Source organism: Nannospalax galili, unplaced genomic scaffold (assembly GCF_000622305.1).
Source record: "Nannospalax galili isolate Female #2095 unplaced genomic scaffold, S.galili_v1.0 scaffold56, whole genome shotgun sequence".
NCBI classification, from domain to species: domain Eukaryota; kingdom Metazoa; phylum Chordata; class Mammalia; order Rodentia; family Spalacidae; genus Nannospalax; species Nannospalax galili.
The window spans coordinates 3,038,551-3,052,230 of NW_008340065.1; the positions used below are offsets into that span (position 1 = coordinate 3,038,551).

General features: G+C 41.6%; 1 protein-coding gene across 1 annotated transcript in view; it reads left to right on the plus strand.

The window, feature by feature from the left end:
• The window catches only part of Hydin (HYDIN axonemal central pair apparatus protein), a 416,625-nt gene that overhangs the window by 39,719 nt on the left and 363,226 nt on the right, over positions 1–13,680 (plus strand). Inside the window, exon 6 of the mRNA XM_008834989.1 lies at positions 11,351–11,475. Coding sequence (XP_008833211.1) covers positions 11,351–11,475 — 125 coding nt within the window. The remainder of the gene's footprint in view (positions 1–11,350; positions 11,476–13,680) is intronic.

The window sequence follows — 13,680 nt, forward strand, 5'->3', positions numbered from 1 at the left end:
AAGTTGTTGAAAAGCATAACACAGGCACACTATTTTTATCACATTTCTGTAAATTTGAAATTATTTCAAAATTTCAAAGTTAAAAATATCAACAGATGATATGATTTCACTTATACTGGACACCTGTCTTATACTAGGAGAAGGCTTTGTTTTGGAGTTTAGCCTCCTTAACACAGGGAATATATGTTGCAAGTTTAAAATTTTTTACAAGAGTGCTAGGCATGGTGGCACACACCTGTAATCCCAGCACTTGGGCGGTGGAGGCAAGATCAGAAGTTCAAGGCCATCTTCAGCTACATAAAGAGATTGAGGGCAGCCTGGGCTATTTGACACCCTGTCTCAAAATAAACAAATAACAAAAGAGGCCAGTGAGATGGCTGGGTAAAGGGATCAGTGGGTAAAGTCACCCGTTGTGCAAGGCTGAATTTGATCCCTGGAACCCACATAAAGATGGAAGAGAGAACCCACCCCACATCAGTTGTCCCTTGGGCCTCCACATGTAGGCCATGGCATGTATACATCCACATCCACACACAAGCACACACACACTCAGAATAATAACTTTCTAAAATAGACAAGAACAGTTTGTTATGGGGCATGAGAATTGTGATTGAGGGACTGGAAAGATGGCTCAGCAGTCAAGAGCATTTATGGCTCTTGCAGAAGACCTGAATTCAGTCCCCAGCACCTACACTGGGCGGCTCACAACTGCCTGTAACTTTACATCCATGGTTTCTGCATTAGTTACTTTTCTGTTGCTGTGATACAAATACCATGACCAAGGCAATTTATAGAAGGAAGAGTTTATTTGGAAGGAAGAGTCCAGAGGGTTAAGAGTTCATAATGTCAGGGCTAGCTTTGGTTGTCAACTTGACATACCAGGAAATAGGGAACCTCAACTGGGGAATTTTCTCTATTGGACTGTCCTGTGAGCATGTCTATGAGGCATTTTCTTGATTATTGAGTGATGTGGGAGCACCCAGCCCACCATGGGTGGTGCCACACCTGGGCAGGTGGTCCTGGGTTGTATAAGAAAGCAGGTAGAATACAGGCCAGAGGAGCAAGCCAGCAAGCAGCATTTCTCAAACATCCATGCTTCAGTTCCTGCCTCCAGGCTCCTGCCTTGAGTTCCTGCCCTGGCATCCCTCAATGTGTTCAGGACATATAAACCAAATATCTTCTTCCCTCCTTAAGCTGGTTTTGATTAGAGTGTTTTATCATAGCAACAGGAAGCTAACTCAGTCAGGAAACCATGGGCTTAGATATAGATCAATATAGTTGTATTTGTAATTGAATTTTTTGTATATTTCATACAGAACATCTCAAAAAATCTTATCTTTATACCCCCGTCCCCACTGGCACCCTCCCATAGCCCCTCCCCACTAGAGCCCATATGCTCTGTCCTCTCTGTTAAGGCCCACTGGGTTGTCAGTATCCCCAGCTGTTCCCCAGTGCAAGTCTGTCCACTGAGTCTAGTCAGCCTATCTAGAGTCCCTCGTTTTAGGAAGATCAGCTCTTCTTCATCCAGCAGCAATCAGTTACCAACACTCCTTCAGATAAGATTGAGGTCTGCTGTTCATTTTCCCAGCTCTATGCTGGGTTATTGTCTGCCTGAGTTTGCATGGAACTTGTATATACTGACACCATTGCCATAGTTCTTTTCTATGATTTAGGCTGTGAATTCATTTTCAAAAAGGGTTTCTCTGTGGAATCCTTTGTTGGTTGAAGGATACATCCCTCCACAAAAGTTACTACTCCTACTTGGTTCCCAAAGATTAGACAACTGTAGAATATACTTGGTAATTTCTTGGCTGGTGTTTCTGGACTGATAGAGAATCTCTGAACCCCAAACCTGTGTAAGATTAAAAAAATCCAAAACTTTTCATTTCCTAGGGAAACTGTTTATTTCATGCAAAATCAAGATAAACACTTTTCCTTTTGCTTCTGGGAGAATAGTTAGCAGCTCTTCAAGTTTCCCAGTTGTGTGGCTGGACTACCCAGAGCCTGCCTCCTGCTCCAGTTGGGCTGTTAAAAACTCCAGCCTTCTAGGTTATTGGGAGCCCACGATAGAGCTAGCAGGAGCTCAGTGGCCCACTTCCCTGGTTCTTAGTTTCTTTGTTTTGGAACCCTGTCGATCTTCCTTGTTTTTGTACATTCTCGGATCTACATCTATATAAGCTTTATCTCACAGTCTTTCTGGGTATTTTGGGGTTACTCAGCTATAGTGTAGGTAGCAGGGCTGCCCTGTTTCAGGTTGAGGGTCCATCTTTTGAAGGGAATTTACCCCAAGGGAATCACTATCTCAAGAGTTTCGTGTCGCTCCACACTTCCCTGCTATCTCCTAGCTGCCTGAAATATTTCTTGTAACACAAGTCCACTCTAAGTTCTATTTTTCGTTCTAAAAACTGCCCTTCATTTCCTTCCCTTCTCTCCTTGCCTTCCCTTCCTCTTTTCTCCTTTCTTCCTTCTGTTTCTTCTTTTTTGTTTTGAGACAAGGTCTCTATGCAGCCCATGTGGGCCTCAAATTCATAATCCTTCTGCTACATCCTCCTGAGTTCCAGGGACTCTAACCCCGCTCCAACGTCTAGCTTCTTTGTGCATTAACACACATGTGGTACACATAAACTCATGCAGACATACATATGTACATACATACATACATATAAGTTTTAAAAAAAATCTTTAAAACTTCCTGTTTAATTGATATTTTTATTTTTTTCATTTTTAATTGAGCTTTTAAATTTCATACATTTCCCACTCAAACCCAGACTTCTCCCCCATTTATGCCACCCCCTATCCTCCCACCAAACCCAATGCACTTTGCCATACATGCTGAGTCCTATTCATTCAGGTGTTTGCACCCAAATAGGCTTCAGTGTAAATGCATCCACTGGAGTCTAGTCAGCCCATCCAGTGGTCATATGTAAGTCATACTCCCCCTCACCCAGCAGCAATCAGTCTCAAATAGTTCTCAGTCTAGTGCTGGCCTGCCACCTATTTCTCACCTCCCCTTTGGGCCCTTGTTTAATTGAGCTGACATGGGTCCCATGCTCAATGCCACTGCTGCCACAGGCCCACATGAGCAAGCCTCCAGTGGTCTGGAGGCCTCCACCTCCCTGTGCTCATGAACCAGCTCTGGCTCTTACAATCTTTCCACTTCTTCTTCTGCAATGGTTCCTGAGCCGTGGGTGGGTGAAGTTCCATTTAGAAGTCCCATCCTACACTCTACAGTCTCTTAGTCTCTTAAAATTTGGCCAGTTGTGGCCTTCTGTGTGCATCACACTCTGACATACATGGAAGCCTCACTGGTGAGAGTTGAGGGGTGCATTAGCCCTCTCACTATCCCTTATTCTGCTATGTTCCACGAGACTTAGTTGTAGAGATTCAACTGCAGATATGTCACCTAGTACTGGGCAGCTCCTATGTGTATATTCTCTGTGCCTGAGCAGATGTGCAACTCTGCAGTGGTCTCTGTCTGTTGCAAAAAAGAAGCTTCTTTGATGAGTACCGTATGGCATGCTTGTCACTGTAAGGAAGGTCTCTTCTATATGGCACTGCATTCCCTGCCAAGCAGCTCCCAGTTATACATGTGCAATAATGTTCAGACACTGTAAGTGCATTTCTCATAGGGTTCCTAGGGCATCGCATTTCCCTCTAGGTTTCCTAGCTCCCCAAGATTCACTCATCTCCACTCTTTTTTCTCCCATCCAGCTTCCCTCCTCACTCCCTCCCTAGTCACAGTGCCCCCATTATCTCCACCCTTCCCCCAATACCTCCGGACACCCACCATTTTTCCTCTCCTGACTTCCCTCCCTCCCCTATACCATGGTCCCTGCATGTCCCTCCCTTCTCTCCTCCCTGCCAATTACTCCCACTTTTTCCACCTCCCTCCAGTAACATCTGTTCCCTACTATCCCCCTTTCAGGTTGTTTCTTTTCTCTTACCTCCATATATCCTTTCCCTTTGTCTGGCTCCTGGTATTACATCAGAATTCATATACTCACATATAAGGGATTGGTGCTACAATCCACAAATGAGGGAGAACATACATTGCTTGCTTTTCTGTGTTTTTGTTACTTCACTTAGTATAACACTCTCTAGCTCCATCCATTTATCTGCAAATTTCATAATTTCATCTTTTCTTACTGCTGAATAGAACTCCACTGAGTAGATGTACCACGTTTTCATTAACCATTGGTCAGTTCAAGGACATTTAGGTTGTTTCCATTTCTTAGTTATTGTGAAGAGTTCAGCAACAAACATGGATGTGCAGGTATCTCTACAGCATGATGAGACCTTTGGGTGTAAGCCAAGGAGTGGTATCACTGGATTGTACGTTAGGTTCATTTTTAGTTTTTTGGGGGTTCTCCACACTGCTTTCCATAGCGGTTGCACGAGTTTGCATTCCCAGCAGCAGTGAATGAGCGTTCCTCTTTCTCCACATCCTCTCCTGAATTTGCAGTTTTTAGTTCTCTTGATCTTTGCCAATCTGACTGGGGTAAGATGGAATCTTAAAGTGGTTGTTATCTGCATTTCTCTAATTACTAGGAATGTTGAGCACTTTTTAGGTGCTTCTTAGCCATTTTTATTTCTTCATTTGATAACTCTCTACTCAGGTCTATCGCCCATGTTTTTATTGGGTCGTTTCTTTTCTTATTTCATTCTTTTTTGAGTTCTTTGTATATTCTTGATGTTGATCCTCTGTTGGATGTGAAGCTGGCGAAGATTTTCTCCCAGTCAGTGGGTTTCCTCTTCCTTTCCTTAGTTGTTTCTTTTGCTATACAGAAACTTTGTAATTTAATGAGGTCCCGCTTACTGATTGTTGACCTTACTTCCTGAACACTTGGTGTCTGAGTTAGAAAGTTCTTTCCTACGCCTATATCTTGGAGAGTGCTGCCTATGTTTTCTTCTAGCAGTTTCTGAGTTTCAGATTTTATATTGAGGGCTTTGATCCATTTGGAGTTGACTTTTGTGCCGGCTGAAAAATAAGGGTCAAGTTGCCTTTTTCTACAGGCGGAGATCCAGTTTTGCCAACACCATTTGTTGAAGATGCTATCTTTCCTCCATTGTATGTTCTTAACTCCTTTGTCGAATATCAGGTGGCTGAAATTATATGAATTCACGTTTGGGTCTCTTATTGTGTTCCATTGATCTACATGTCTATTTTTGTGTCAGTACCATGCTGTCTTTATGACTATAGCTCTGAAATATAATCTGGAATCTGGTATGGTTCTCCCTCTAGCATTGTTCTTTTTGCCCAAGATTGTATATTTTTATATGGAACAGAGAACCCACCTAACATGAAAAAGCATATGTAGGCCAAATATCTTCTTGGGACGTTTTATTGATTCTAAATAATCTAATCTGTCAATTTATTACATATTAGATTCATGTAAATGCCAAGAAAATCACATTCAATTGTGTGACATTGCAAAAAATATCTAAAACATTTCTATCCTTGTAACTGTGACTGCATCATCATCTTTTCCTAGCATAGAAATATTCTGAGTTAATGAGGACTAACTTCAAAGACAAACTGGGAATCATAAGCATCAGAGATCCTAGAACAAACATAGACTAGTTCAGGCTTGTTTGTACCCCAGATCCATTTCTCACTGTTCTTCTGTGTGGCCTCCTGTTACTGTGAGGCTGATAGCCTTCTCAGATGAGTCCTTGGATTCCAGCTCTTTCTGACCATGGATCACTAGAAGGAAGCTGGAGGGAAGGAAGGAGGAGGCTAGTGTTTTCCTCTCTATCTCTAGCAGAGCCTCAACAGGAGATCCATCTCCACTGTGGTTCCAGCTGCCATCAGACTGGCCCACTGTGGTTCCGACTTCTGGTCCCTAGGATCTGCTAACAGTTCATTCTTTCCTTTGGCCTCCAGCCTGGGGATAGAAAGTCTAACAGCTGTTAGCCATCCCAGAACTCTGTCACTGCTAAGTTGGGCTTTTCACTGCACCTACCTTTAGTATAATTAAGTCTTCCAGTTAACTCCCACTTTGCAAATGTTGTTTTCCTTTTTACATTCTTTATGAAATAGTAGTTTTACACTTTTCCGCAAAATGCATGGTTTCCAACCACATTGTCAGTTCTGTGAACCGCCCCCAAATCTTTCCAACAAATCTCTTTTCTGAATTAGCCACAACTGGCTTCTGTTGTTTGCAACTGAGAATACTTATGGCTACAACAGGCAGAGATATGGTTGAATTTCTAGTGATGTTGGATTGGATCAGAATCTCCGCAGAGATCCCCTAATGAGCATCGTGTTTAAAAAACCACACAGGTGATGGTTTCCCAGACAGGACTCTTCATTGACATGATTATTAATAGATGCAGCAGAGGGAAATCCCAGCTGTAGTTAGGGAATTCAGAGTCAAAGGCTTTGTCTCTTAGTCTTGACACTTTTAGTTTCAACATACAGTCAGAAACAGTATCTCATGGGAAATTGTGTTAAAAACAGGTCAAGGGGGACTGGAGAGATGGCTCAGCGGTTAAAAGCACTGGCTGCTCTTGTAGAAGACCTGGTTTAGGTTCCTAGCACCCACATGGTGGCTAACAACCATCTGTAACTCCAGTTCCAGGGGATCCAATACCTTCTTCTTACCTCTGTGGGCATTGCACTTACATACATGCAGGCAATACACTCATGGACATTAAATAAAAATAATAAAATATTTAAAAAACAGATCAAGTTTTTTTCTCTCATTGAAATAATGATTTGACTAACTTTTAAAATGGTTGTTTATATATATTGTAAAAATGTCTTTATACATCTGTTGTCCCCATTGGAATGTAGGCTTCCTCAGATGCAGGGATTGTATCTAACTCTTCATTTGTATGTCCCCAGCATCTAGCAAGTGTCTAGAATAAATACGTGCTCAACAAACATTTATAGGATGCCTAACCAACAATATATCACAAAGGCAAAGCTGTAACTGTAAACCTTTACAATAATTTAAACTAAAAATACATGCTCCAAGTGATATAAAAAGGGCATAATAGCTTTTTGCACTAATAAAAAGAGCTACAATATGCTATAAAATATAGAGAGAACATAAACAATTACCATTCAACTTTATTACAGTTTTGACCTAAAACTCTAGTAGGTCGCAGAATAACTTTAACTATTAAAGTAAGGTTAATATTGGCAGGTGAATGACAGAGGACTATCTGAGCTCTAAAACCTCAGGTTAGGAATGAAATAAGAGAGGTTATCTGAAGAAAAAGTACTAATGTGATATTAGATATTTAATCTACCCAAACCAGTATTTAGTCATCTGCTTAAACACTGACTCACTTAGATGGAACAGTTTTAGACCTTAAGAACAGCTCATGTTCAGGCCCAAATTCAATCTTTCTCATGGATCCTTCTATAATCAAGTATTTGCTGTTAATGAGGGTGTGATATCAAAACCAAACAGTTTAATAGACAGAATCAGCATTATACCCTGGGGGAACTGTGCTTTTCGCTTCTTTGTTCCAATACTTGATATTTTGTAAGCTGTTCAGCCTGCAGGTCTTTAGTAAAATGAAGTGCAAATCAAATTATAGGCAGTGCTTAAGCACCAGAACCTAACACACTCTACCCAATTAACCTCTGATTTATCGAGAAAGCTTAGACAGCTGTAAGAGGCAAGGGTGATCCCAGGTGATTCTCCGACTGCTGTAGAGGTTTAGTGTAATCTAAACCTCACAATTAGCACACAGAGAAGGTATCCATTACCACTCTATGGAATTTGGACTCTTACAGGTCCCAGAGATGTGACCCTGGTGTCACCTTCTCCGTAGAAAATTAGCTTGGGGTCTGCGATGGAATAATATCCAATTCATTTTGAAAGTACCCTTTCCCTACTAAGCTGTATTTGAAACAAAATGAAAACACCATACAGGAAGAAAAAGATATTCTCAAGTAGAGAGGCATACTAGAAGACATGTCACGTTGTCTCAAAGCTAGAAAACTGGGCCCAGTTCTCAACTCTACAGACTCTTACTGAGCCAGAAGGAAAGAAAGAGCTTTGAGATCAGAAAATTCACCGTCTTCCAGGAAGGAACGGTTCTTAAGCTGTTGAAAGTTTACTCTTTTTTTCTGTTCCACCAAGATGTTATAAAAATTAATGAATGATTGTAGATCATTAAGATTAATTGTGGGCCAGGATATAGCTCAGTGGTAGAGTGTTAGTGTACCATGGGCAAGGCCCTGGGCTTTATCTCCCAAAAGATTTTATTGTAATTTCACCCAACAACCTCACCTGAAAGGTTCTATGAGTAAAGAACTGTGTGTGAACGGCAAAGACACAAAGGGGAATATGCATGTGACTCCCACATTCAGGAGTAGCTCAGCACAGGCAGAAAGGACAGAACTTGAAGGCAAAGTTCCCTCCCATCCCTGTTACTGCAGCTCTTTGTGGGGAGAGGCACATGTTTTGTTGTTGTTGTTGTTGTTGTTGTTTTATTTCTAAAAGTGAAATACTGTTACCTCCTTTACCAAAGTATTTTGAAGAATTTAACAGAGATATGTAAAACAACCCCAGGATAGGATGTGTGTTCCGGAATCACACCCCTTTACCCTCAGCAGCCTTACATTCACATTTCTTTTTACTTCTTTCTGAGGTTTACCTTGTCCTGGAATTTATTTTCAGGACTGCTTCTCTCAGCGACTGGAAACTCTTTAGAAGAAAGGAAGAAAAAGAAAAAGGAACATTTCAGGAGAACATAATCTGGCTATATGTACCGAACTGAGTACTTCACATAGGCAGGATTCTATGTAAGAAATGGCTTTGAATCTGAACTGTGGGCCATGACCACCCCAGGAGTATGACACATAGGAAGTGGTGCCTTTTCTGATAGGACCCTAGAAGTCCTGGTTGTCAATGAGGGAAATGTCTGTCTGGACAGAACAGGTGCAGTGCTTGGGGACCTTGTGGGTGAAGAGACCAGAGCCTCCCACCCATCCCATCCTAGCTGACTGGGAATGTGAGAGGTATTTAGGGGGGTTGGACAGACATATGTGTGTAATCAGAAAAGCAAAACCTGGTTGGGAACAGATTGTGTGGGACCTTGAATATCTGAGAGTTTGAACTTTGTTGCATCAATGATGAGGACCAGTGAAAGTTTTCAGCAAGAGACTGATGTGTTGTGACTTAAGTGTGTGTTTGACAGTATCCCCAGGGCTGTGTGGTGATGGGGAAAGGGACAATGAGAAAAGCTTGATCTTATCTACATACTGGAATGTATCCTCAGGTTCATCCTCCCACATTGCTGGACTACCAGTGGAGATAAAATAGCAATAACAATAAATGCTTTTATAATACAGTACCTCCTACATGCCAGACATTATTCCAAACATTAACTGTACAACCCCTTTACTCCACACTATAACCTTATGAGGTATGTGTTGACATGACTTCCATTTTACAGATAAGGAAACTGAAGGTTAAGTGACTTGTCCAAGGTCATGGGCACAACTGGGTTTTTAACTCATTCAGTTGTCTGGAGGCCAGTTTAGTGACAAATACACCAGTTTCATGACCAATACAACAGTGTCTGAGGCTCACTGGAGAGTTGGTGTCATGAGTACCAGGAAAGGAGAGAGAAGGGAAGGATGAAAAACAAGAAATGAAAGAGAAGATCAAAGGAGAAGATGGCAGGGAAAAGGAGCAGGTGTTGATCACAGGAGCCCCAAGGTCCTAGGTCCTCAGAGCCCACTCGGTGCGGCCCTTGCCATCAGCTCTGTACCCTCACTGCAGAAAGCTTGGGTCTTCTGAAATTGACTTCTTTATCTAACGGAAGATTTAAGGAACAATGACTCTAAAAACTGTTGTGATAGAAGAATCAGAAACAGCTTAGCTTGCCAGATACATTGTCCAACACATTACCTTGAAAAACTAGCAATTTAAAGATGTGAAATGGACCATGAAAATAATTAAATAGGCTAGGCTTCCTGTTTAGGAGAAAGAACTCTGTTAAGTTATTTAAGGTGCATGATAATCAGGTCCAGCTTACTGTTCCCTTCCAGAATAAGTAAGTGAAACTATTTCCTGCTCCTCAAATCTACCCTTGTTCCTCGTGATGTTTGTATCTCCAAAGCCTGTTTTCAGGATGCAGAACTTGGCCTGCTCACCTTTCTGACTGCATGGTCCTCACTTTTCTAGGAAGCTTACCTCTGTGGCTTGAGTCAGCAGGCCCCCCAGTGCCTTCTGGTTTCCAGTTGGATCCAACCAACTGGAGTCCTGGACAAACAATCAGACAGAAGGTATGGGGTCAGGATTTTTGTGTCAGTTACTTTTCAGGATGCTATCCCAAAATACCAACATAAATAACTTAAGCAAGGAAGACTTGATCTGGGTTCAAGCCCATCATGGCAGAACAGATAAGGAGGAATGGAGCGGTTCACAGCATGGTGGCCAGGAAGGAGAGTGAGAATGTTGGTCTGTTGCCCTCTCCTCTTTCTTCCATCCAGGTCCTTAGCCCACAGGGTGGTGCCTCCTGCATTCAAAGTGGATCTCTTGCCCTCAGTTAATCCTATTGGAATTTCCCACACAGATTCACCAAGCAGTGTACCTCAACAATCTCTTAAATGATTTTCCACCCAGTCAGGGTGACAACAGAAAATAACCATCACGATAGTTTTAACTTTCGTGTTGCTGTGACATCACCTGGGCTAGCTACTTTCTTTGACTAGAGTTTTGCTCACGAGGCACTCTTCTCTTAGGATCCCTGTGTGAGTTTCTAAACTCCTCCATTCTCATGGATTTGGGGGGTGAGAGGGTCCAGAGGTGGTAGCAGCTGTTCCTAATCCTAGGCTACTGCATCATTTCTTGTCGTTGCATACATGCCTCACACCTCCTTAGAATGAATGTTTGTTAAGCATTCCTGGAATCTCCTAATGTGAATGTGGCATCACTTTCCTTTTGAGACTCTGATAGAGTTTCCTAATATAATCCTCTCTCCTCTGAACTGTCACAAAATTTAATTTTTATCCCATAGAAGGCAGTATTCTTTTGCAAATGACATTATTTACATGCAGGCTTCAATTTGTCCCTTGCTAGAATCTTGATGTCTTGAGGACATGGTTGGATTTTATCTATTTTATTCCCAGTAGGACTACTCCAGGAGTCAAGATCTGAAGGACAAGAGCACAAACAGGATATGATTGTATTGCCTAAGTTTCTCTAACCTTGCAGATCCGTTTACTTTAACATTAAACCAGCTCTTCTGCATTAGGGAGAAAACTATACTCACGTTCTAGAGAAGGACGTTAGAACCTGCAGAACTAGAGCTCACGGCTCCCTCCTTTGTCTCACACTAGTCAGAAATGTGCTCTGATGATACGTCTCCGTGTGTGTTGCAGGCCTTTCTCCATAAAACCAACTGACGGAATTCTTAATATAGGAGAGTCCATGCAATTGGAAGTAGACTTTGAGCCACAGAGTGTGGGCAACCACGATGGAAGACTCATTGTGAGTTATGACACAGGTATGCGTTATTCCTTCCCTGAAGTTCCACAGTAAGAAAGGCCAGGTGGGACTATGAGGAAGCTAAGGCATGAGCAAAAGTTAAAATCTGAAAGATGAAGAAACCAAGGCATGAGTTCCTTTACCAGGAATGATGCCAGCCTACCTCATTGACTGCCCCAATGTTGAAAGGCTGAGGAATTTAGGACTCAGGAAGGAACCTACACCCAGAAGTCACACTGATGGACTGAGGTTATTTATGTGCCTGTGAAAGCTTGGAGGCACTATACACCCTATGGGTTTCGCATTTCACTTATTGCTGCGTTTGTCCAACATTTAAAAATATATGTAAATACCAGCTCCAAATGTTCTTGTATGTGCCCACTAGTCTAGGTAAGATCCAGGAGCCCAATCCTTACAACAGACAAGGGTCTCATTTAACATGTTGCACAAAGGCAGGAGTGCATCAGTTGCCACTGGCATTTTCTTGAGGGCCACACCCTGTGTGAGTGGTCATGGAATACTCGTTACTTTTGCTAATATTGAATTTATGGCCATGTAGGCTGCATGTCTCAAAAGTGGTTTTCAAATGAATAAAATTGCCTTTTGTTATTTCATGATTTTTTTTTTTTTCATTTCTGTCTCACTTCCTTTTCCACCCATCCATGTTGATTGGCTGAGTTTGTCGGCAGAAGGACACTGTAGAGAGAAACCAGAAGTGCACAGCCCAGAAAAGAGCTACTCCTGACATCTAAGTCTCGGGTCAGAGTTATGGGCTTTGTAGCTTGGCATCAGAGCAGGGCAATTCAAGCCCCTTTCTCATGACCTGTGGTGTAGCGGTCCTGACTCCACCTTGCCCAGCACAGTACCATCGTGTAGCCAGTGGCACAGCAATAAGTCTGTTACTGTTAGCTGAAATTCACTGCCTGCCAGTGAGTGAGAATTAATTTGAAGTGGCTTAAACAGAAGAGGAAGTGCTTGATTCGTGTTGACAAATAGAAGCACAGCTCATAGCACATGGGGATGTCAATTTCCAAGGCAGCTGAGTCAGTCTTCACTTGCACCAGCAAAGTCTGAGGGTTCTGTGCATTCATGCTACTTTGTTAATTTTAGACACACTGTGAGTGTAAAGTGAAGCTAAAGAATGGTTTTTAAAGTCTTTTGCTCGTTTCTTTCCTTTCATTATTAATTTGTAAGTGTCCCTTATAACTGGATAGTCTAAATACTCATTATTTGTCAGAAAAATATATGATTAATCTTTTCTTCCAATCTGTAGTTTGCCTTTCATTTCCTTAATATTTCCTGATGAGCAATACTTTTTAATTTTAATGAAAGATGAATGTTTTGTCTCCTTGCTAAGGAGGCAGCCTTTGCCTTATCTGAGGTCATAAATATATTCTGTGTTTACTTATGTCAGGGCCATAGTTTTAGCTTTTATGTGTGGGTTGAACACATCTTTGGGTTACTTGGTTCTGAGGAGAGGCCGTGCGTCTGTTCTTCTCCTCACATACACTTCAGTTCTTCCCCATTCTCCTGGCCCTGCTCTGGGACACTGAACACAGTTTATTCTACTTTGATATTTGCTGTAAGGTTTTAGCGAGCACCTTATGTCATTAGAACAATTTCCTTCACGCCTAGATTTCCATCACTCTAAGGCTTGGGTAGATGTAGGATCTTTATCAGATACTTGTGTTGTTGACATTATCATATGTTTATTCAACTTTGTTCTTCTAATTTTATCATTGATATGAGATAATAAATGATTGTTCTGTATAAATGTGAGTTTTAAACTTTAATAAATCACTGGATGAGATTTACTAACATTTTGTTTCAGAGCTCGGCGTTCAAATTCATGAGAAAAAAATAGCCTATCATTTGCTTTTCACATAACGACCATGTCAGGTTTTGATCTGGCAAAAGCAAATTGAGGACAGGAGTAGAGAGATGGCTCAGTGGTTAGGAGCACTCCCTGCTCTTCCGGAGGACCAGAGTGGTTTCCAGCTCTAACTCCAGCTCCAGAGAGCAGGGCACCTTCTTTTGTAGGCCTCTGTAGCACCCGTGTACACATGGTACACATTTACACAGACACAGACTCATAAAAGAGAATAAAAATAAATATTTTTAAAAGAAAGTTTGAAATTATTGAGAATCATTCTTTTATTCTTTAGGGGAGCTTTCTATTTTTTAAAGATTTGTGTTATTTCCTTTAATAATTGAGAATTTCACT